The sequence below is a fragment of the Poecile atricapillus genome, chromosome W (genome assembly GCF_030490865.1).
Source record: "Poecile atricapillus isolate bPoeAtr1 chromosome W, bPoeAtr1.hap1, whole genome shotgun sequence".
Lineage (NCBI taxonomy): Eukaryota > Metazoa > Chordata > Aves > Passeriformes > Paridae > Poecile > Poecile atricapillus.
In genome coordinates this window covers 24,478,135-24,502,849 of record NC_081288.1, presented here as the reverse complement: position 1 = coordinate 24,502,849, position 24,715 = coordinate 24,478,135, and the positions used below count along the sequence as shown (strand labels likewise).

General features: G+C 39.8%; 1 protein-coding gene across 2 annotated transcripts in view; it reads left to right on the top strand.

The window, feature by feature from the left end:
- The window catches only part of LOC131591946 (xylosyl- and glucuronyltransferase LARGE1), a 270,653-nt gene that overhangs the window by 156,804 nt on the left and 89,134 nt on the right, over positions 1–24,715 (top strand). For both annotated transcript variants that reach the window (XM_058863082.1, XM_058863081.1), the window contains one exon: positions 9,614–9,785. In XM_058863082.1, the coding sequence (XP_058719065.1) occupies positions 9,614–9,785 (172 nt within the window). The remainder of the gene's footprint in view (positions 1–9,613; positions 9,786–24,715) is intronic.

Below are 24,715 nucleotides of genomic sequence, written 5' to 3'. Positions count from 1 at the left end.
GGATACAAACTTTCAGGCTTAAAACAGTGGGAAGTCATTCCCTCAACATTCTTGGTGTCTGGTTGGGAATGTTTATGCACATGATAACAAGTATTTTAGACCTGCAGTCTCCTGCCAGGCATTACTTGGTTAATCAATGGTCACTGTGATTGTTCTGCAACCTTCTTTCATCATCCTTAAAAAAGGATTTTTTGGTAGGGAAAGAATCCCACTTAGATAAATTTTTGTCACCGAGTTGCAGCTGTTGTCTATCCAACAAAACATGTATTTATGCAGGATATGGATGTTGCTTTTTATCCTGGACAGTGCATCTTGATTACACCTATTTATTATCCTGACATCATGCAAAATACAGGTTGTGTGCTTCTGGGCTTTGACCCCCAAGAGCTGCATGGAAATCTGCTAGAGCATGGAATGGCTGCAGCTAATGTGTGTATGTACTTGCATAGTTACTAAAGTGAAAAAGCTGACAGTGATAATATTTTCATGTATTTGTATCTTCCCTGATGAATTAGTACAAAGAGCTTGTTGATTGAGTTCACCAGCAATTAGAGCGGGCAGTTGATCTTTCTTATCTTTCCATACAGATGAAGTGAGAAGGGCAGCCATGAGTTTTCACCACTGGGAAAATTCCAGCCAGACCTACTTGTCAGTCAGCTTTTAGCAGAAAGCTCTGTGGCTTCCTGTCATTTTATTTGCTTCAGCTTGTTTGTCTCTTTTCACTCATTCACTGACAAAAAGAAAGAAAAAAACAAGGCTTTATCTTCTGGGGAAGATTTGTACTTTTGCCTCTCCTGGAGGGGTGGGACTGGGAGGCTGGTGTTTGTCTGGTTCTCACTGACCTCTCTCAGGATGCTCAGACTCTTTTAGGTCCTCCACCCTTGACTGCTGCACTGGAAACAGCTGGGGTTTGAGGCCAGAGGCCTCAAAGGGGGGGCAAGAAACAGCACTAAATGAGACTGGCCAGACTTTTCCATTCTGCAGTCTCATCTTGCACAAATGAAGAGAGGAAAACAAAGAGGGCATTCAGCATTTTGGAGATAGCAAGAAACAGTGAAGAAATTCAGAAAGTCTCAGAGTAAAGAAAAGGACTCAAATAGAAACTGGCCATTTGAGTTTGATGGATCTAAATAAGGTGGGAGAAAAGCCATCTAAATACTAAGGGGAGGGAGATAATTCTTAAAAATCCCAGTAAGTGAATTACCTTTTGGTCCTTTCTTTTCTGAAGAAGCTGTATATCTGATGTCTTGTTATCTAAATGGCAGAGACAAAAAAACAAACAAAAAAACACACAAAAAAACAAACATCAGTTTTACTTTATGTCTGCAGTTGCATCCATATAAAGCATGGATAAGCTCTTGGCACCCTCAGTTAATTTTGTTAGTAAGGAAGTTGTTTTGAAGAAGCATCCTTAAATCAGGTTTTTCCCACTTGTCTGCCCTTTGTGTGCATGTGTATATTGGTGAGAGATTTGGAAAGAAAATAAAAAAAATAAATTAAAAAAATCCTCAACATCAGTCAGTCTGTGTTATGGACTTGGCTACAGAGATGAGAATTAATTTGCAGTTATTTTCCTTTGCTTTATGCTGATGGTGATTTTGGAGGTTTTGTTTGTTCTGCCTTTTTAATATCTAATCTTCCTTTCCAGTTGTGGCTTGCTCCACGGTTTCTGCATTTGCTCTACATTATCCAGGACCCAGAGGTTCAAATAATCATCCATTTCTATCTCAACCTTTTTGCTCACTGTTATTTGTATCCAGACTTGGTGCACGCATGTGTGGAAGATATCATCTGTTTCTTAAAGTGAAAGATGAGACAGAATCCTATTAAAGTCACCAGTACTTCTGTGATGAGCAAGAACAGCCGCAAAGGCCAGCAGAAATAGAAAAATTATTTTAGCAAAGATGTATAAAGTCCTTTCTCTTTACAATTCTTTCTTGGAGCAAGTTATTATTATTTCTTAAAATACTCAGAAGCCAGAAATTCTGAATCTAGAAAAGTTACCCAGCTTTGTGGGATTTTTGGTTTCCTTGACAACCATTCATATAAATAGTAAGGGCTTGTTATGGGGGGAATATCAGTATAATCAAAACCTGTTAATCACCCAGGAAAAAATTCAGTGTGGAAGTTACAAGTTCCCCAGCAAACATTAATAGAAGAGTCTGTTTTTGTTTAAATAAGGCTCTTCTGTTAATGTTTGCTGGATGCCTGACAAGGATTAAGCAAAGGCAGTGATTTTCTGAAGGTGAGATGCAAGGAGATTCCTTTTGGCATTCCTTCTGAGGAAACTATTGGTGGTGACAGTAATCTTCCTCTCAGGATCTTTGATGACTTAAGAATTTCTCAATCTAGGTTGTGTCTTTTACTATTATTATTATTATTGTTGTTGTTGTTGTTTTGTTATTATTATTAATAATAATAAAAATAATCTGTAAAAAAGAAATTTGCTAAAGATAGGCATGAATGTTTACTTATATTTAAATGCATTGAGTCTCCTTCCTTAATGATTCAGTTAACCCAGTCTCTGCAACAAGGTATACTGCTGTCCTGGAAGCAAGAGAGTGAGAAAGGGGATCAGTCACATGTCCCTGCAAAGAGCTTAGATATTGTCAGGTATAGCCAATGTAAAATGGGAAGGATTATCTTGGAACTAATCCTCAGTGGTGCTAGTGCTGCTGGAATTGTGACTCGATTGTGACTTCAGGAATGTGGGAAGAGATATGGCATATATTCACAGCAGGATGAAGTTTTCCCTGTGTGAAAAACTGTGATGAGAAAACTCTGCATCAAGAAAACTTCCTGTCCTGTGCCAGCATATCAAAATTGTTTATCCCCTCTTTTTATGCTTTATGCTGCAAATCACAAAATACGATCATCATTGAAATAGTGGCAGTATTTTCCTCCAGTTTAGCAATGACATGAAAGCTCCAGTTCTGTTAGCTTTGCCTGAAATGAAGGCCACATGATTTAAAAAAACAATATCTTGCTACTTTTAGTGTTTATAGTAGCAAACAGAGCACTAAGCAAGTAATGAAAAAGCTGTGAAAACAAGTTGTCAGCTGAGTCTAGAAAGTTATTTATCCAATCTGAGGAAATAACAAATTGTATTGTTATCTAATTCACACATCAGATTTTCAGAGTTGTTTCCCATGCCTGGGACATTTGTAAGGGCTGCCTGAAGCCAGCATCTACAAAAGGCTTTGGCTGGTTTTTCTTCACAGAGATCCCTCCTGCTGGAAGTTCTTTCACCGCGTAGTTGCGCTGGTTTTCAGATCAGTGTCAGATACAATTCAGCTACAATTTGTGCAGATTTAAAACACTCCATGATTTTGCTGTGGCCTGGAAGTTTTGCTCTATTTGCCTTCTTTTAAGATTTTGTAGTTTATCATCTGACTGATGCAGTTTTCAAGGAAGATACTGCCTATGTTGAAGTTGGTTAAGAGCGAGTAGGTGCCAAATACTTCTGGATATCCATGTTTCCATTGAGTCCTTTATTACAAAACCTGATTCACTTTTTTCTTTATTTTTATCAGTCTGTTCTAGATGCTAGGTATTTTAATGGTAAATCTTGGCATGAAGGCTCTGGGGAGGCAAAATCTAGAAATTCTAGAGACTGCATTTTTTATCTCTCTCTCTGCCTTTTCTGTTTTCTTAGCTCTTCTATCTGCTGCAGGCTGTTTCCCAGCACAGGGACTCTGCAGCCATTGAGTATGGATGGTGATGGAACTAAGTTCTGTTTGATCCCATTTATGAGCCCACCTCTGAGGTGGGGGAGGAGGCATGCGAGTGGCACCTCTGGGGCTGCTGATTCTCAGCCTGGTGCATCACCCCAGCCAGCCTGACCTACAGGCAAGGCTCTGACCTGTGTGGTGCTTTTGTGGAGTCAGCAGTCACCAAGGGAATCTTTGATTTGGAGTGGGGAAGGGGATACTATGTCATAGCTCTGGATTATTTTGATTTATTTTTTTTATTTTTTTTTTCCCAAGCATGCCTAGGAAGATGCAGTGAATGTAGTGACAAAATCAATACAGTACTGAAGGTTGCATTTTTCCAGGGTAAAGTGTTTAAGGACATGCTGCCAGGGAAAACACTTTATCAGCCAAAATTCCATCTTACCACACTGAACAAGGAGCACTTTTTTGTAGCTCAGAGGGTTCTGTGGTGCTACATATTCTGTGGGCCAGTGAGGAATTTCATTAAGTAAATGGAAAAAAATACTATTTAACAGAGAGGGGGGTCTTGGCAGGAAGCTCATGAAGTTGAACAAGAAGTGCAAAATCTTGCACATGGAAACTACCCCATGTGCCAGGATATGCTGAAGGCTGCCCAGCTAGAAAGCAGCTTGGCAGAAAAGGATCTGGGGATCCTGGTGGACACCGGGTCCAGGGAAACATGAGCCAGGAATTTGCCCTTGCAACAATGACTGCATTGGACAAATCATTGACAGCAGATCAAGGGATGTGACCCTTCCCCTCTGCTCAGCACTGGTGAGGCCACACCTGGAGGGCTGGGTCCAGGCTGAGTTCTGGGCATCTCAGTACAAGAGAGACATGAAAATAATGGAGAATCCAGCCAAGGACCACCAAGGTGATGAAGGGATTGAGCCACCTCACCTATAAGGAAAGGTGAGAGAGCTGGGACTGTTCAGCCAGAGAAGAGAAGGCTTGGAGAGGGATCTTATCATTGTACATGAGTACTTGGAGGGAGAGTGTGAAATAAAACAGAGCCAGGCTCTTTCAGAGGTGCTCAGCGACACAACAAGGGGCAGGGGGCACAAACTAAAATGCAGGAAGAGACCTCTGAACATCAGGAAACATTCTTTTACTGTGAGGGTAGCCAAGCACTGGCACAGGGTGCCCAGTGACATTGTGGAGTCCCCATGGTTGGACACAGTCAAAAGCCATCTGGGCATGGTCCTGTGCCACTGGCTCTGGGTGGCTGTGCTTGCCAGGGGGAGGTGGGACCAAATGACTCCCAGAGATCCCTTCCAAGCTCATCCTGTGGTTTTGTGATGCTGTATGGAGTGCAACCATTCATCAGGAAAAGTCAGGATAGAATTTTCTTCTGGTAGGGAGGTAATCCAAAGTCGTTCATGGGAGAAGTGCTTTTAGGAGGGAAATTTTTTATTTATAGAAAGGAAATGCACTCTTAAGTTTATGCAGTTGCTAGCTAAAATTTTTGAAAGCTTTTTTTTACTAGTACTATTATATATATATATCTTTCCAATCCAAGAATAATGGCTTTCTGTCAGCCTCTAGTGGTTTAGAGAAGATGGTAAACAATGAGAGAAACATGTACAGTCCCACAGTCCCATGTTAGTTTAGCTTTCCTCTGCTTTTGTGCTTGCTACTGTTTTGATGCTTCACTCTGTGTATATGTAAACAAGCACTAAGGTAAGACAGCAAATACATCATCTCTTTTCTTGTGCTTCATCTCACTGCTCTGTTTATCATGATTTTAGTAATGTGAAAAAGAGAAGGGTGAGTGCAGCAAAGTCATATTTGCAAACAAATACGGTATGCAAGAATGATAACCTTTAAGAGCATGAGGTTTAAATTGAAGTGTAATAATAATGGAATATAATGAATTGGACTTTTACCAAATATGAAACTATCCTAATTTGACCTAATTCACAGATGAAAAATCCACCAAAAGTTATTAATTAGCAAAAATATCATCAGTAGCTGCAAAATTTGGTGCAACATGCTGCAGGATGGGAATCTGTAGGGAGGCAGTATTGGTGTAGAATTCCCCTGGGTTTATATTCTTCAGTAGGCACCTGTAGCCATCCACTCTATGATGCCAGCTGCTGAGCTCAGTGAATGATTAATCTGACACAGCACAGGCACTCTGAATTTTTTTGTCCTTCTGTATTGCTCACTGTCATTTGTTCATTCTGGTACTGTTTTCCAAACTTGTTTTATGCTAAGTCTACAAGTCCAAGACTCCATCCCTTTCAAAGAGGCTCAGGTGGAACAGTTAGTATTCACCTGGGAAGCCTGGACAAGTTTCCCCATCATCTGTTTGTGGGGAAAAAGAGCATATTAAAAAAATCATGTAGTTCCCTAAAGAAGTACAGTATAAGAGTCAATGTCTGGCTGGATATATTTGTGATGACTTGGTACAAGAGTTGTGGTTTAAGACTGTAATGTGTGGGCAACCAGACTCAAGTGTTTTTAAAAATAAAAATTCCTAAATACTTGGGAATGTAGTCATATACAATTCATTCACAAACAGAGAACGAGTCACCATTTCCCCCTCTCTCAGTCAGGGAAACAGGGAAACTTGATTTTAAGCTCTATGTCTGTGTCAGATTTCTCTGTTAAAAATGACACTTTAGCTAACTGTAATGAGCATTTACACAGTGGTAGCAACTGTGAGAAAGCTGAGTCAGGCTGTTTACAGCAACTGTGGTTTAGTCAGCTTTTCCCAGAGATTCAGTGCAGTTGGGGAAGACAACTTGCTGGTGAACCTGGAGACTGTTGCTCCCATATCTGGCATTTACCAGGTGATATGTCATTTATCAGTTATATGCTGCATGCAGATTCATGGGCTTGTGATTTTTATATTCAAATAATTTAGGTAATTTAGTTTTCAGTCTTCAGTTACAAAAGTAATAAAGATGGTTCTGATGAAAGACCTTTAGTGAGTAGATGCTATTTCACTTAAAAGAATCAATGTCAGCACCAGCTAAATGCTTTCCTTTACTCTTCTCTCATGAACAAAAACACAGATCTTGAGAGCTAGAGATGCAAGGTGTGCTGTTTCTGCTGAACTGGAAATTATACAAATGGCAAAGTATGTCACACTGTTTTGTTTCACTCTCTTTTACTAACTCTAGTTTTTAATGTTGCTGATGTATCTTCTAGGAATATTTGTTCTCTGAAGGCAACTCTGATCTAGCTTGTTAGCAGCTGATTCACAAACATGCCCTATATTGGCCATTTTAACTATCCTAGAAACAAAACTGTATTAAAACTTACAGAAAGTATTTAGAAAAAATGTTTTTTTGACCAGAGCCCATACCCTTCTTCTCAGAAGGAGGAGAATCCCTTCTTCCCCCTGCTCCCAGTAATGACTGGAGGTGATACAGAATAACCTCCAGGCCCTGGCCAGAACCAGGACAAGGACTAAGCACACACTGCAGTGCTGTGTCTGTGTATTAGTTCTCCTAAGACTATGCAGTACCCAGAGAGTGAGCCTCCACAGCGCTCTTGTGTAGCATAAGGAGTTTTCCTTACCATGAATTTGGAACTGTTACATTATTCATGAATAGCAAAGCCATGAAGAAATTGTGCTGGGGGCTAATTAGGATCTCTGTGTCTTAGTCAACTCTGCATCACAGGAGAGGAAACTGTGGATAAATTGAACTGATTGAGAGTCCAGGCTTCAACATATGCTCAAATCCAACACGTGCTAGCCAGCTGTGATGGACCATTTGGAACAGAGGCTCCCCCTTTCATTTTTAAAAGTGATGCCTTCAGACATCAGGGTGGCAGGCTTTTGTCTTCTGTGTCCCAAATAAGAAGGAATTGCCAGACAAGGGTTTCTTCCCTGCAGTGATACATGGCAGTGGTTTTAGAAATTGGGAATCCTGAGAGCAGTGAAAGTAACTGTGCTTTGAAGGTGATTTACTTTTCCAGCCACCTTTTACTTTCCCTGCTTGTGTCAGGTTATTTATGCAGCATATGGACCCCTGCCTTATTAAACTTATTTGCATAAGCAAACTAGGTGTTTTTTGTAAGAAATATTTCAGCTAATAAAATGAAGGACATGCCATCCAAAATTAATAACATAAAAATGGCTAAAAGCAAGCTCAACGCTGTAAAATGTCTAACACTTTTAATATGTCATGTATGACTGGTCTGGCAGAAGGATTTCAAGTGGCAGATTCAGAGCAATATGGTTTGCAGATGCAAAGTAGGTGCTGCTTTGAATAAAGTAGGTACACCATGATGTGATGGTCCATTCCTAAAGCCACCATGAGGGAAAGCAGGGATCACAAATGAGTAGAGTTGTGAGTGTGTGAATTTGAAGTTATCTCTGCTACACACAGAAGAAATTTCTGGGGAGCATTAAGCTTTCAATAAACCAACTAAAACTTTGCACTTCAGTTTGCACTTTGTTTTTATTTTATGAGAATCAGCTTTTTCTGCCTTTCTCCTGAAATTCTTGTCTTTCTCCTTAAAGGTTTGCTCTACTTCCCTTTGTCTTTTTAATGAACTTTGTAGTGGGAGAGTGCTCTGCCCTGGTACAGGAATCCTGAGAATACAGAGAAAAGTTGTGTGCCATTTTAAAGGGAATAGAGGAGGTTAGCTTCCATCATCAGAGGCCTTGTTACTTTATATTCAAAAAGAAATGTGCTCTAAGCACCAATTATTAGCCTTTCTTCAACCATGCTTCCAACTTCCAAATGTAGGAACTCATTCTCTTACAGAAAGTTTTCTCTAAGGATTTTGGGGGATTTTTATTTTTTTTTATGCAAATGCTGTTTCATATAATAAAATTTACAATGACAATGAATAGCTAAAAGATAGTTAAACAACAGAACAAATCTCCTCAGTTTTATGAATACACTGAGTTTCTGCCTACTTTCTCCAAAGTGTAGCATGCCAAGAAAAATCCTGAAATCTGTCTCATGGAAGTTTTTTGTCGACAAAAAAGTAATTGAAGTTATTGAGAGCACAACTCAAGGGAAAACTTAAAATCTGGGAATTGTGCATGCCCCTTAAAACAAACAAGAGGAGTTTCAGACAGGGAAATAGGAACTTCTCAAAAACTTCTAATATCCCACTTTAAGCAGAAACTTTTGATATTTGAGAACTTGAGTCTCACAGAAAGAAAACTAAATACAGCTCATGGAACATCCTGGTGCCAGTAGTACAATGCGTTACAGAATTTAGACTCCCAACTTTTATTTTAGAAGATGTACAAATGTTTTCTTAGCTGTTACTGAAGAAATGAAAATGTTTGAGTTTGCCACACTCAATACATAAAACCAAAAAATGTGGCTGACAATTTTCTGTCTCTTTCTCTACTTTTGCGCATGTCTGTAGGACCTCAGTAGTTTTAAGTTAAAGATTTAAGGCTTAAGGAATATTTTGAGTTTGTAAGAAACAATTTATTTGCAATTTTCTGGCCCGTTATTTCAAATGACTGGCCTTTTGAAATTCTGACCACCAGATCTATAAAAAATATAAGGAAAATATTATGCTTGTTACTTCTGCATCAGATAATATTTTGAGAATGACAACTTTTTTTTTGGTTGAAAATGAAAGTAATGTACAATACACCTGAAGTTTTAGACTGAAAGTGTATTTCAGTTTTATCAGAACACATGGAAGTCTCAGAATGAATTCTACCAGACCAGAAAGGCTCAACTAATTATAGTTATGTTGTGTGAAGAGGTTGTCTCAAAGAACTTTTTTTTCCCAAGCTTTCAGAAACTTTAGTGTATTTCGGAGCTTCTGAAGCAAATTTAAAAACAGGCTCTTAGATGACTTTCCACCTCAGAGATCTTCTACTATGACAAAAAACTAGTGTCAGGAAAATTTTCTCTTTCTAATGAAGATTATTTTTTCTTCCTCTTTCCGCCTTCCCATTTCCTGTCAAGTCTGAAGTGTCTTGGATCCCCAACAAACACTACTCTGGGATTTACGGGCTGATGAAGTTGGTTCTGACTAAGACTCTACCTTCCAATCTTGAGCGAGTCATTGTCCTCGACACAGACATTACATTTGCCACTGACATTGCTGAGCTATGGGCCGTCTTTCACAAGTTCAAAGGTATTTTAATGATTTTTTTACTGTCCTTATTTGAGTGGGGAGGGAGAACGATGAGGCAAGCAATACAGCGGGTGTGAAAGGGCCAGCTGAGGTTTGTTAAAATGTTTTCACTCTTTCAGATTTTGGTGTTTGAATATAATTATTCTCTTTGTGAGCTCTTTTCTTAATGATGTTCTGTGTAGAATAACTGACAACACCAATGATATATGTAGTTTGTTTTATTGGTCTGATTATATGGGGCAGGTGAGAGCCTGACAATGCAGTAGATGATAAAGAATTATGAGCATGCTGTAGTTATGTACCATTCAATACCTCTTTGAAGAACTTGGGTTTTATTATTTCTTTTATTAATAAAACTGAATTATTACTTTCAGTGTAACTGTTCCATGTAACCCCTGAGAGTGAAGGAAGCTGGGAATCATTCTTGAACCGGGGAGGAAAATGAAGGGAGCAGAGTTACACATAGAATAGAAATAAGTTGCTGTTTGGTCCTTTTAATGAGTTGATAAAGGGGTCTGGATTCTAAGCAACTAAAATAGTTTTCCCTACCTAGTCCCATTTCCCACAGCTTCTTGAAAATGCGCTTCATAGTCGTTCTGAGAAGGGAGACTTCCAGAGTAACTGTAAGGAAATTATTACAAAAAAGTTCCCCACTACCCTGTCACAAAGCAGAGCAATTTCTGGCTAGCACACCACTAAAACTATTTAATTCTCCCAGGTTCCAGTGTTGCCAGCTGTTCAGAGTCAGAGACATACCCTGTTGTTCTTCTCTTGCCCTCAGCATACATATTACAGTGCTGATAAGTGCAGAGGCATTCCAGCATCCTGATTTAAAGGTTTACAACCCTGCAAAAGTGTAGCTTTGATGCGTTTCATCAGCTCTATCAAAATCATCTCAAGCAAAGTCAGCCTAAGCAAATGGGAGTATTTATTTAGAGAAGCCAAAATACACCACTCCATTAGGAGGTAGCCAGGAAAGAGCACATTTACTGTACTTATCCCCTGCTGAAATCCACAAGGCCTCCTTTTCCCAGTACCCAGCTCCGGGGCAGGACCTATTATCTTCAGCTCTGTGTCAAGGGCTGGGTTCTAGTGCTTACTTCTTCATGCATTTGTTTCCATTCCCTTCTGTGGATACACTGATGTCTTTTCAGCAAGCCAGAAGCATTCACCTTTTTTCTTAATTTAGTTATTCACAACCTTTCTTCATTAAGGAATATAATTTTTTTCCTCCTCTTCAGGTATTGTTCAGACCTCTTAACCAAGCCTTTTCTCTCCACTGAACCTTGGGTTTCATGTAAACATATACCTTGACAACCATAAGTAACATAAATGTATAGGAAGTAATGCTATGCTGTTGTACTGTGTGCAGCTGTCCCATTAATAGCAATATTTGCCTGACTATATGGTGTAATATCACATCACAACAGGAAAAGAAATGTGGAGAAACAGAACTTGGGCATAGAGGACTGCATGGTCAAAGACAGCAAAGCCTGAATTGAGACAATGAGGGGGGATTGTCTCTTTGCTTATAATTTCTGTCATAATTTCAGTGAAGATCCCTTGCTTTTTTAGTGGGGCAATAAAGCCAAGCATAAAGACTGCTTGTAAAAAAAAGAACATGGAGCAGATGCAGATGTAAGATTGAAAGAAAATACAGGCAAAAAAAATGGAAATATGGAGAAGAATAATTAATGAAAATAAAACTTTGGAGTAAATCAGTCTCCATAGAGCTAGGCAAGAATGTTCATTTGATTAGAGATGTGAAAAGCTCTAACTTACACATGGCAACAGAATTCCTGTACTACTGCCCTCATAACGTACATAGCACAACTCCCAAATGCATGATTTTGTAGGTTGTCCCGTGTGTCTTTTCAATTCCAGCTGACCACCTGCTTCTCCACAGATTTTAATCCTGGCAATAGCTTGGTCAGCGTCTACATTTACTCATCTCCCAGGCAGTCGTGCACAAAGAAAGAGTAGATGAGACAGTGTTATAGCCCCAGGTGTCGAGCTGGGGTGGGAGAGGACTTTGGATCCTAAGTGCTGCAGAGAGAGGAAGTGTCCAAGCACAAGCTGGTTCTCCAGCCTGTGTCATAGGCTGCAGTTCCATTAGCAAAGATGATGGTGACACCAGAATCGAGTGTTTAAAGGTAAGAGTCAGAGGGAAAGCCAACAAACCAGATACCATGGTGAGAATCTGTTGTAGGCCACTCGAGGAATGAGGAGGCAGAAGAAATATTCTGTAAGCTGGGAAGTCTCACAGTTGCTAGCCTTTTTTCTTGTGGTGGGCTTGAATTTACCAGAGAGGTAAGTTGAACTTACGTAGCAGAGGTCTGTCACTGTAGGACACGGAATGATTCACATGGACATGGTTCAGTGTATGACAGGGAAAAAGAAGGGTTTTATTTTTGTGACTCTAGTATTTATAGATTCTCAACAATGACCAGGGATTGGATAGTCAGGTTACCACCTTCCCAATCACACTGGTCGTGAGAAACATCCATCAAAAGATGTTTCTTTGAAAGAATGTATAAACATCTATGTTTATAGTTACTTTCCTGGGAAAGTGGCTAGAAACTATGAAAACAAGATTAGAAGGCTTAATTTGCAGGGCGACAGAGGTCTGCTGGAAATACAGCATTTGGGAGAGGAAACAGCCCAGGAAGTTCCTGGAGTGTGTGGAAGATGATTTCCTGACCCAGCTGGTGAGGGAGGGAGCCAGCCAGGGGCAGTGCCTGCCTGAATCTGTCAGCAGATTCTGAGTAGGGAGGTCCCAGTGGACTAGAGATTAATAAATATGATGCCCGTTTTCAGGAAGGGCCAGAAGGAGCATCTAGGGAATTACAGGCCTGTTGGTCTGACCTTGGGCCAGGGAAGGTCATGGAACACATCACCTTTAGTGCTGTCATGTAGCATGTGCAGGACAACCAGGGGATTGGGCCCTGGCAGCATGGGTTTGTGAAAGGCAGGTCCTGCTTGACCCATCTGATCTCCTTCTGAGACAAAGGTGACTCTTAGTGGATGAGGGAAATGTTGTGCATGTTGTCTGCCTAAACTTTAGTAAAGCTTTTGATGTGGTTTCTCACAGCATTCTCACAGAAACTGGCTTCCCATGGCATAGATGTATTCTGTGCATAAAAACTGACTGGATGGCCTGTCCCAGAAAGTTGTGGTGAATGGAGCTAAATAAATTTGGCAGCCAGTCACGAGTGGTGTCTCCCAGGGCCTGATATTTGGGGCAGTTTGATTTAATATCTTTATGAATGGTTTGGACAAGGGGATCAGGTGCATGCTTGGTCAACAGCAAGGTGAGTGGGAGTGTTGATCAGTTGGAGGGCAGGAAAGCTCTGGACAGGAAGGATCTGGACAGGCTGAAACAATGAGCCAAGGCCAGTTCTGTGAGTTACAAGAAGGCAAAGTTCCAGGTCCTGCACTTGGGTCACAACAACTGTATGCAGCACTACAGTTTGGGGCAGAAGGGTTGGAAAACTGCCCAGTGGGAAGGGATCTCTGCGTGCTGGTCACAGCAGCTGAACATGAGCCAGGGTGTGCCCAGGTGGCCAAGAAGGCCAGTGACATCCGGACCTAATGGGCAATAGTGTGGCCAGCAGGAGGAGGAGGACAGGGACTGTCCCTCTGTTCTCAGCACTGGTGAGGTCACACCTCAAGTCCCATGTTCATTTCTGGGCCCCTCACTGCAATAAAGACACCGAGGGGGTGGAACATGTCCAGAGAAGGGGAGCAGAAAATTCCTTCACAGAAAGGGTTGACGAGCATTGGAATAGACTGCCCAGGAAGTTGTGGAGCCACCCTCCCTGGCTTCATTTAAAAGCTGTGTAGATGTGGTATTTAGGGACAGGGTTTGGTGGACTTGGTAGTGTTGCTTTGGTGGTAGGACATAAAGGTCTTTTTTAACCTAAGTGATGGTATTGTTCTATGATTGAATGGAAACGGAGGAAGGGCAAGTGATTTGGAGAGATACTGATACCCTTTTACCGCTTTGTAAAAGTTTGGCCTAAATTCTGTGGTGATTCTCAATTTTTCCTAAGTGTCTTTTTATTTTTTCTGCCCGCATTACGAAAGATTGAAAGATTGTCTCATGTCATGAGCCCCAAATATTCCTCCAAAGGATATTTTACTAAACAGATGTTTTAATCTTTTCTTTGTTTCTCTCTCAGAAGTCCCAGGTAAGTTCATGAAGATTTCTTGGGGGCAATGTAGAATGTTTGTTGAAATATTACATAAACAGAAGAATAATAAAACTCCTATGAAGGGAAATGCTAGGCTCCAAAGGAACCTGTCATTACACCCAACGCCAGTTAGAAGGGCAGCTTTAGACCCACTGGGTCTCCTTTTAGAAATGTTCTAACAACCAGTTGCTGGCTAGAAGCCACCATTATAAACCTACCTATACTAGGATGCTTTTTGAGCAAATTAAAGAATTTTTCACATCAGTGCAGGAAAGGAAAGAGCTTCTGTCTGCAGATTGCTGCAAGACAACTGTTGAGGCAGTCCAGCACAGCCTTTCCCAAATTGCAGCCACGTGTAGAGAGGAGGTCCTAGAGTCTGTGATTCTTTCTGTGCCTAGGAAAAGTTTTTTTCCCAACAAAAACAGTGATAAAGGGAGACCAGTAGCTCAGATTCCTTATTTCTTGGACACCATGCTTGGAAGAAACTCAGATTTACGACTGTGTTGTAATTTAACCAGATCTGATTTGCTGTGTAGAAGAGTCTACAATGTATTTTAAATAGCACCTGCAATAGCCAGAATTCTTGTTCTGCAAAGGTTCTTATTCCAGTCATCTTAAGAGTTGCTGGAAAGATCAGACCCTTACATAGCAACTTAATATTTTAGGTGGTAAAGGTACTACTCCATTTGCTCTGTAGATAGAGGAAAGGTGGTAGGATTTCTTTGTAAATTATTGCTCTTCTGCCCTTTCCTGATAAGCTCTTTGCATACACCCTTACAATAAGTGATCCAACTGTTCTGAGCAGAGTGCAGAAATTTAAAAATCTCTTCTTTGAAGTGGCAACCTTAGGCTTTGGGAAATATTCACACCTCTCTTTGGTAGCCTGAAACAGTGTCTCAAGCTATGTAACATTTCACAGTTTCTCTTAGGAGTTAGTGAGGGTTGTATAATTATTAATCGTTTCATATACAAGCTTCAATCTCTATGCATAAATATGTCTTTGGGAACCCATAACTTAAATTTCAAGAGTTATATCCAGCTTTTCAGCTGGGGTTTGGGAATTTCTGATTTAGCCTCATTCTCTCTTGCTCTGTAGATAGGTAGAATGTTTTCCTCTAGGACTGAGATACACCTCCAAAATATTGACTTCAAAGGTTTGAGTCTGAAGCCAGTGTGGTGAAGATAACCTGTCATGCATGTTTTCTGTGACTCAGCTGACACTGATTATGTTTCCTAGTCATCTTTCACTAGATTTTGACAGTTCTAAACTTGAGAAAGTAGCTAGCCTAAGGGCAAAAGTGTGGAACTTTCTTCAAATTTATCCAAGAATAGTGTATTCTTGGATGAAGTGCTTCAAAGTGTTTCAGACAATAAGGATTAGTAACCAATGTTTTTATTGCAGAAACTGTGCAAATTCTTCTGAGACAAAAATTAGTCCAAAACTATGTTCTGTGCCATCAATCTTAAAATTCTTTTCAAGGCCACATCTGCTAATTGTTTTATTATTCTTGCTCACACAAATGCCTGGTCCTGCAATGTGAGTTCTTTTTTTTCCAAGGTTGTGATTTTTAGTTTTACTGGGTGTTAAATATGGATTCTCAGGATTTAATTTATTTGGGACTTGACTAAAGCAGTCATTGTAATTGTATGTCTTACAATTTGCAGTTTCACTCTGGTCTCTGTGTGCTGGGTGTTCCACATGTAAATGGCAAGAGACTCTCTTTGTGCTTTATGTTGTCAGGTGACGATTCTTCTGTCTGCCTTGTTCCTTTAGGCCACTGCATTGTATGAGTCACAGCTGAGACTCACAAATGAGACCTGAATAATCCCTGTAGAGATCAGTGTTGAGGAGCTCTGTGTTAAATTGAACGCTACATCAAAGGGCATTATGATATTTCTAAGTACATGTCAAAACTCAGAGGCTGTGTTGAACAGTGATGTCTTACTACTACTGAATGTTGGCCTCACAATCCAGCTAGCTGATGAATATTTTAAGTGCTTTTAAACAACAGAGACTGGATAATACTTAGCTCTAGTGCATTTCAATTAAGTCTACTCATACATTAAGTCGCCCAGAGAATATAAGCTACAAATGGTGTTTATCTGTGCAAGTAAGTCTTCTCTGGAAAGGTGACCTCCATTAACCAAGCATACAAGAAGGAGAAATGGCAGGCTTGACAGGAATACTGAGATTCACATGTTCTTATTTTGCATGAATAAAAACATGCTATAGAAGCTGTTTGCTTTGTGTCAGGAGCTCAAATAATGATAAAAATCCATATTGACATCATAAATACCAGAAAAGGTCAGCAGTGATTTTGGTGCAGGATCAAGTGCCCAGAGCTGAAGAGGGACTGGCACATAGTCAATCCCAAACTTAAAATTTGCAAACACTCAGCATGTGGGTGCTTTGGCATATTGCTCTGCAAAAAGCCTGAGGTTACAATCTAGGTTCATACTGTTTTTGCTGCTTCTTCAGGAAAACGAGCAAACAAACAGACAAAACACCTGAGAAAAATCATAAGCCCCAGAAATTTTAAGCATCTTGTGTAGGGATTTTAGTAATTATATTCTTACAAGAACTATTGTACATACGGTTATAATGTTAAATGCATGCAGAACTTTCCATTTGTATGTGAATTTAGCATGCCAGAAAGTGAGATGCTGATGTCACTGGTGAGAGGCAGGCAGTCAGCAGGTGCTGTATAAATTTCCCTGAATTTGGCTCTACCAGTGAAGCCCTGTTTTAATAAACTGTACCTGTCATAGCCCTTGACTCTCCTGCAATGATTGTGCTTTTTATAGGTATCCTGTTCTTTTGATAATGTAAAATACTCGGTTGTTGCCAAGATTAAAATTTAAAATTCATTGACACCTATGGCTCAAGGCAGGATTTGAGCCACAGAATTGATTCTGGGCAGGTTCTGTAGTTCAGTCTGTCAGTTTACAGTGAGTAAATCATTAAAGCTTCCAGATGATTTTAAGACAGGATCTCTGCGGGCTGACACAGTGTTCATGTTAAATCCTGCAGAGATCTTTCTGTTTCTTCTGGTCACTAAAACAAGCTTTCTTTTCTTACTAATCAAGAGGAAGGCATTAGCAATATGCACCTTAGTGTGTATAAAAATCCATGGTATGAGTCAGTCTTTTTGTGAAGGAAACAGGATCATATTGTAGCAGAGTGCATTAATAAAATTGTCAGGCAGCTATTAAAATAGCTTAAAATTATCTGAATTTTTATAAGTGTCTAAAAAGGCCGAATGGCACTTGTCTTTGCTCATAAAAGAAACATCTGTTAGCTTCTGAAAGATTTGTGTAAGTATTTAATGGTTAGACTACAGTGTATAGCTCATCCTAGGGTTATTACACAAATGAAATACAGTTTCTCTTTGAAAAGGTCCCTGTGGAGGCTCTATCTGCTGAAGATTTTCTATTCTTGATTGTTATATTGTGGTGTGTTCTTCTTTTTCTGCTACAGAATCTTTGAAACTTCATTGATAAAGAATTTTATTAGTTAGCTATAGCTGATAGAAATATTGAGGGGTGTTGTGCTCCAGTGTCTCACAATGCTGTCATCATCTGTGTGTGAAACTATAGGATAATAATGATTTCTTTTGGTGAAGAGGGAAAGAAATTAAGGGGTTAGGGTATTTGGGGGAAAAGACAAGTTTCTAACTGTGACTGGGGCTTAATTTTGGTGACTGTAATTAGGAGGGGATCAAACAAAGAGGAAGGACTTGCTGATTCTGTGGGTCTAGGGAAGAAAACACTTTTCTCTCTCCACACTTGTCAGATAAGCTGACTGGATGGAAGTTCTCTTTTTTTTTTTTCTTTTTTTTTTTCTTTTTTTTTTCTTTTTTTTTTTTTTTTCTAATTGCAGTTTGCTTTGCTGTGATATTCCTTTATTGAGAAGCCAGTATGTGAGAAGGTTGACCTCAGCAAATGAGCTCCAAGGGAGAGAGTTTATTATATGGATCAGCATGTGCACATTCTAGTTTATGGATTTTAATGTGACAAGGGACATAATCAGAAAATTCTGATTATGAATTGCTGCCAAAATAGAATGGCTGCAGTTTCTGAAACATCTGTAGTTCTATTTTAGCTGAATGGTTCTTTGTCTGTTTCTGCCATCAGGCAGAAATATTTAGAGGTGAAAGGCCAACTATGCATAGAGATAGGGTATAACTCATGGTGAGGTAAATTCTAAAATAAAATAAAAGATTTGAGTTCTTTATTTTTTCATTCTGATTTCCAAGGGATACCCTTTGGTCATGTTTTCAAGCTTTTTCCCATAGGGGCTAGGGATATTTTAATTATAAATGAAAGCTGGTATTTTTTCTCATCTTTTTATACCACAACTGGAGTTTTTAGAATAAAAACCCACCACATGCTATAAGATTTGTAATAAAATCTTGTTTGCAACACTGAAATTTTGAGGATTTTTTCTACCTTCTGAACATCAGTCTAGTGTTTTTTCTACATTATTGTTCTCCAGTCTTTGTTAAGCTGCCACTCATTCTACAGCTGTCTTTTTGGCTTAGATGCTATGATGTATCAAACACCCAAACTAAACATTGTATGACTCACCCAGTGTTAAAGCAAAAATACAGTTTCTCCTCTGAGCTCTTTCTTCAGGATTTAAAGAGACTTTAATTCTATTAATCTCCAGTACTCCAGCTGTGGAGAATGGACCTAGAGCTTTTTTGAACTGCCTTGCAAATATTTATTAAGAGAAATCAGGGCAGAGCATGGCATCAAAGGAGCAAAGTGCATATCCCCATCTCCCTTGACTAGCAAAAGCTGTGCCTCCTCAGAAACTAGAAAATCCAGCTCCCACAGGGTACAGACTAGGAGAAGGAGCATTTCTGCTTTGCATGTTTGTTATTGGCAGAGGAAAATGTATTTCTGGGAATGAGGTGCCAGTAGGCTGTGCTGAAAGGAAAATATATGAGAAAATGGGTGGGAAGAAACCAAGGAGGAAAAGAATAGCTCCCCCATCCAAACTAAAAAGGAGACATCAATCAGGAGTTGCTGTCCACCAATAAATGTTTTAGGTTGATTGCTTTCTCCTATAGTCTGTTCACATTCTTCTGCTTCCTTTCAGGTGCATTCAGTACCCGTACCTGTGGATTTACAACTTGTTTAATTATATTTTGTTTAGAGCACTATTAAAAAAAAAACAAACATTGATGACTGCCTGTCTTCTTGGGTGGAGCACACAGATTAAGCCCGTGTACTTATCCCTCTGGCCAGTCACTCTGCATTCCCTTGGTGACAGTAAAGCAGAGCAAGTGCATGAGCAGACAGTGAATATGGAGGGAGCCTGTTCACCAGTTATTAATGTGTAATGATTAGTAACTTCTGCATGTGGGAAAAAGCCAAGCAGAAGAGACACATGGGTCATTCACGTAACAAATGAAGTTTACTCTAAGGTTTGATAGTTGTATTAATAGGACTAAAGAAAGAATGATATTTAGTAGTTAGATTTCCCTGCCTAAGGCCCTCATTCTAATCACGTGCAATCTATCAAGCACATACACTTTTCACTGTTAACCGTGATGTGCATTGTAATAACTTGATATTCTGTTTTCTCCCTCTCCAAACCAGGCACATTCTCTGAGCCTACCTTGTTCTGCATTGACAATACATATTTTTAGGGACCTCAGGCCCCATTTCCAATTACAAAGCTCTCATTCGAGGTTTCACCTTTTTGGCTTTATGCTGCAAATTATGCCTGTAATACTGTCCTTGGCAGCACATGGATTTGCATAGGGTAAAGTGGTGTAGGGAATAGCTGTCTCTCAGGTTCAAGCTGTAAGGCAGAACATATTGCCAAGAGGTCAATGGCATGATTATCCCATCAGCAGGGTGAGTGCATGGTATTGCTCTCTGCACAGCCAGGGAAGAAGGAAATGCGTGTACAAAATTAAACCAATTTATTACATAACTGCACTAAGACTGTGTACAAATGTACCATGAGCAGAACCTGGGGACAGCTACATGAACTAGAAGTTAGACATGTAAATTAAATCAGTAATCAAGTCAAATTATGTGGGAAAAGTAGAACCTGCTTTGAACATTCTTTCATTTTCCAATTAATGTAGAGAAATAGGGATGTTCGAACACCTTATTTTAATCCTCGCAAGCTAAAAGAAAAAAAAAAAATAGCTTGGTCAGTAATGGGCCACTTCACTCTGCATCTCTCAAGTGTCTTTATTTTACGTAAATTTCAAGCTGGCTCCACTCCATGTTCTTTGCAGTAATCTCTAGCTGCATTTAGCACTGGCCAAGCAGTTCAATTAAACAGAGGAGCATTACTCCCCCTGATTCCTCAAGGCATATATCTTTTGTCCTTTGAGATACTGCTAACAACAAGAAGAATTTTTTCCTAGTCCTTCTAGATGCATACCAAAAGGTGATTGATAAACATAAGAGTACAACCTGGGGACAAAATGTGTCCACAGCTTCTCTGTATTCATATTTTATTTCCTGCATTTAGTTGCAGTGAAATTCATAGTCCTGAAAAGAACTCGGACCTTAAGCACAAAATCCATAGTTGCAGTATATCTTGCCCAAGTTCATGCCAGTAAAAGAGATGCACATTAGACACCTTCTGGTGAAAAGCCAGGCCAGTTTATTTTCCCTTTGTACTGCCTAAATACTTAAAAGATACTCAAGATCTAAGGTGATGTTATTCCTGCTTTGGTGTAACGCAAGCCCTGTGTCAGCAGCTTCTGGTATGTGTGGTTCTGGGATTCATTCTGGAGCTGGGACTGAACGTCAGCAGAACAGATTCTTGAAAACCATTAACTTCTGGCACAACACAGTGTAATCCTGAAACCACTTACGTCTCTGCTTGGGAATGTAGTGTTTTTTTCCTCTCTGCTTAAGGACTGGGGGAGCTGTCAAGTTAGTGCTGTTCTGACACACTAAGGGAATTTGTGTGGTGGGAACAGAGGTGGAGGTGGATAGCAGAGGAGGTGATAGAGCCTTCAGTGGTGCTGTTGACAAATGTGCCAGAGCGTGAACCATCTGAGGACTTAGCACATGCTTACTGCTTCTGCCCTGCTGAGAAGTGTGACTTGGAGCAGGACTGAAGCCCTACAGCAAAGTGAGCCATCGTACTTTTCCTCTTTTAAAATTGTCCTTGGCTGACTCAATGCCACCACTTTTCTGTCATCAGCACTAAACGTCTGCCAGTTTATGCTCACTGCAACTTCCTGAAATGCACGTCGCCTCTGAAAGTGGCACAAGGTCTCCTGAATTTCATTAATTCATTGCATTGTCTTCCTGCACATGTTCTGCTTAATAGACAGTAATACTATTTCCTTCTGTGTGCTTCAGGATATCATTATTGCAGGTGCAAAGTGACATTCTCTAGGGCTTTGCCAATTTGCTGAAGAGTCATATTGGCACAAATTTTTGACAGTATTTGGAGGTTCATGCTCATTCCCATGCTACTAAGAAATGATGATCTGAATGTTGTCACCCTGGTGTCCTAAAATCCTGAAAGAGCTCATCTCAGCTGATAAGAACTACTTTTATGAAACATTGAACAGGATGGCACTGGCTTCTATCAGTAAAGAATGATAGTTCCTGTATTCCCTGATTTACATAAACATTCCTGCTTTGAACTTACAGCTTCTTTTTTTTGACTAACTAAAAAAAGATGTGAATAAAAAAAATAGTGAAAGGAGGAGCAATCTTTAAATATGTTCTCCTTTCAACTCTAACCCCCTGTTATGGGTCACAAGTAAAAGGAGCTGGGTGACCTCAGCCAGGTCTGATGTGCACGAAGGCTGAGGTGCATAAGCAGGGCAGCAAAGGGATCCTCTTCTGGGATATCAGTTTTGAGGCAGCTCAGCAGATTTAGAAGAGAATGTTCACACACGAGACAATTCTAATCTCGTGATCATTTAATTCTTTCAAATGTAATAATGGGAAGTGGACATAACTTTATAGATAAAGGACAGAGCAAGGTGGAGATTGAATAGAGTGAGGATACAGAGCAGGAAGAAAGAATAGGAAAAGGGAGAGGTGGCAACACATCCCAAGTTAGTCAGGATGGTATATCTTGAAACCTAAGATTATTTAAAAACACCATATATCACAGTAAATTTCTGTGAATCTATATAGAGGCAAGTGCACATATCTAGAATTTTCCTGCATTTTCTTGGCAGTGACATCTGACTATAAAAAACACACTTGCCAAGGAAATAATGAAGTACATGGTAGAATTAAGGAGCTAATACAACATTTAATTCAATGTAATTTTGGCCTGTCCCTTCTGCAGGGTTGGTAGTGGAGATACCATCCCCACTTAGCCACAGTCAGCAATTAGTCTACTGCCACTGCCACCACCTTTTTATTTGTTTTGCTCTGTGGTGCCAGAGATTTGTTTATGTACAAGCACATCTAGCCATAGTTTTTAAGAGATGCTCCACACACCAGTTTCCGTGAAGCCAAGTGGTTTTCTTTATCTTCCTAAAGCATTTTGATCACTGTAACATCCAATCTAGATCTTGTGTGGGGAAGGTGGACTGAGAATTATTTATAAAATTGAGAAGAGCAGTGATGAAGTTCTGGTTTTTGTTTTTTTTCTTTGGTTTTATGCTATTGCTTTTAAAGGTTTAGTTGCCATAACAACCCAAAGCAGTCCTGCATTACCATAGAAACATGCTGTTGTGGGTGAGTTTTTATGAGATCCTTTTTTTTTTAATTCTTCACGTAATGTATTTAACATTGGCCTTTTGCAGGTGTATCACAATACACTACAGGCGTTTCAGAAAGTGACAGAATGACATAATAAGCAACAAAAATGAAGCATATGTTTAAACTCAGTAAGAAAACCTGGTGTCATGGTTGACTGAGAGCAGAAAAAGAGTAAAAATAAATCCGTGTTGCTTGACTTGGAGGTCAGAAGTATTGCGCTTAAAGCAGGGCTAGCTAATCAGTCCACATGAGTAAATACTCAAAAAAAACCCAGCAAAACAGGAGTTAGGGCTTTGATTATGTACCAGAGAATTAGTGTAAAAACAACTTGCCATGATAGTTGTAAATATGAGAGTATGGGACTTCTTTAAAGTTCTCTGCATGAGGCTGCTCCTTGAGACTGTTCAGAGGCTGAAGTGAGAATTGCGGAACGAGGCAGCCTCTCACAAAGCTGAGAGGGATTCCTGCTGAGAGCTGGTTCCAGCTGCATACTGATAGCCTGCAAGCCTCAGGTGCTGCTTGGGACATGGCAAGTCCCTAAATTGTTTGTGATTCTCTGTATTGAGGAGTTTTTCCCCCTTCATGTGTGATATCTTTAACACTGTGCTCTTCAGAGCCTCTTGGCTTTGAAAAGAATAGTAATGGAGCTTTTCCCTCCACTAATCTGCATCTCCATCTACTCATTATGTAGCTGTCTGGAGCAGTGGACCACTGGAGCATATCAGCTCTCCTAACGTCTCATAGATTAGTGTGCATCTTTGCTATCAAACTTCATATTGAAATTATGGAGCCATTGCAGAGCATATACTCTGTCCCAGCAAATAGAGTACACAATACACGCTTACAGGTTCATAATCTTATGACAAGCCACACAACTTATTTGGAAAGAGGATTAGAGAAGCATAGTCAGGCAGCTGTGGAGATTGTTATTGATCACTGTTTTTATGGGGAGGCACAGGTCTATCAGTTTCCTGCAGTCAGTTGCATCAATGATTGAAAAACTTTTCATTCCTGATTTGCATGTTTTAAAGAATAGAAAAGTTTCCAGCTGGGGTCTTGCAAGAATTCCCCTTGCCAAGGTCAAGCAGGTTGCAGGAATTTCTTTACAGTTATGCTTTATGGCTTCTGACCCCTCTGTAAGCCTAGAAAAGTCTGCTATTACTTCGTCTCATTTGACCCTCAATTCTCCAGGCCTCCTTCTGAATTACATAGCCCTGGGACTTGTAATTAGTTGGAAAGAGGATGTCCTTCTTGCTTTCTGAATGCCTCCCTCTAACCTGTTCAGAGAAATGACACCCTGGAATGCTTCTTATTGTTCATTTTCATGGTATTGGAAAGCCCCTCCATGATCTTGAAGTTTCCAGATAAGATGTCTTCCATCTAATCTAATCAGGTTTTATTGGACATTATTTCCTCCTTGTTATTCTTCAATTCATTTTTCCAGTCAAGAACTTTCAAGTTAATAAATCAAAGCTTAAATGTTGTAAATACTTGCTTCTCTTTTTCCTTCATCTTTTTATGACATTGATGTTGACTTCTACTTTTTGCTACTTGAAAAAAAGTAGCTAGACGTCAGAGGGACTTCTGTACCACCTTTAAATTAGTACCTGTTTCAGTTAAATTACTGAATACTGACCAGCATGCAATATGATTTCTACTTTTTTTTTTTTTTCCTTCTTTTTTTTTTTTCCTTTTTCCCGCACTTGATTGAGATTACTCTATGAGATAAACTCAGGTAAAGAAGCAAGATTGTAGTATCAGGAGTCATGTCAGGGAGAATCTAGATCTGGATCTGAAATATGTACCTGTGCAGAAGGAGAATTTGGGGAGATTTCCTTTTAAAGGGAAGCAAAGGTAAGGAGGAGTTGCAGGTTGCAGTACTCTCTTTGCAAACCCTATAACTAATCAGATGTTGTTCTAACCCAATTTACAGCAAAAATGACACATGAATATCAGTGTGTTTCAGAGACAAGAGTTCTTCCTGTGCTTCAGAGCTGCTTTGTCACTGAAGGTGTGACACCAATG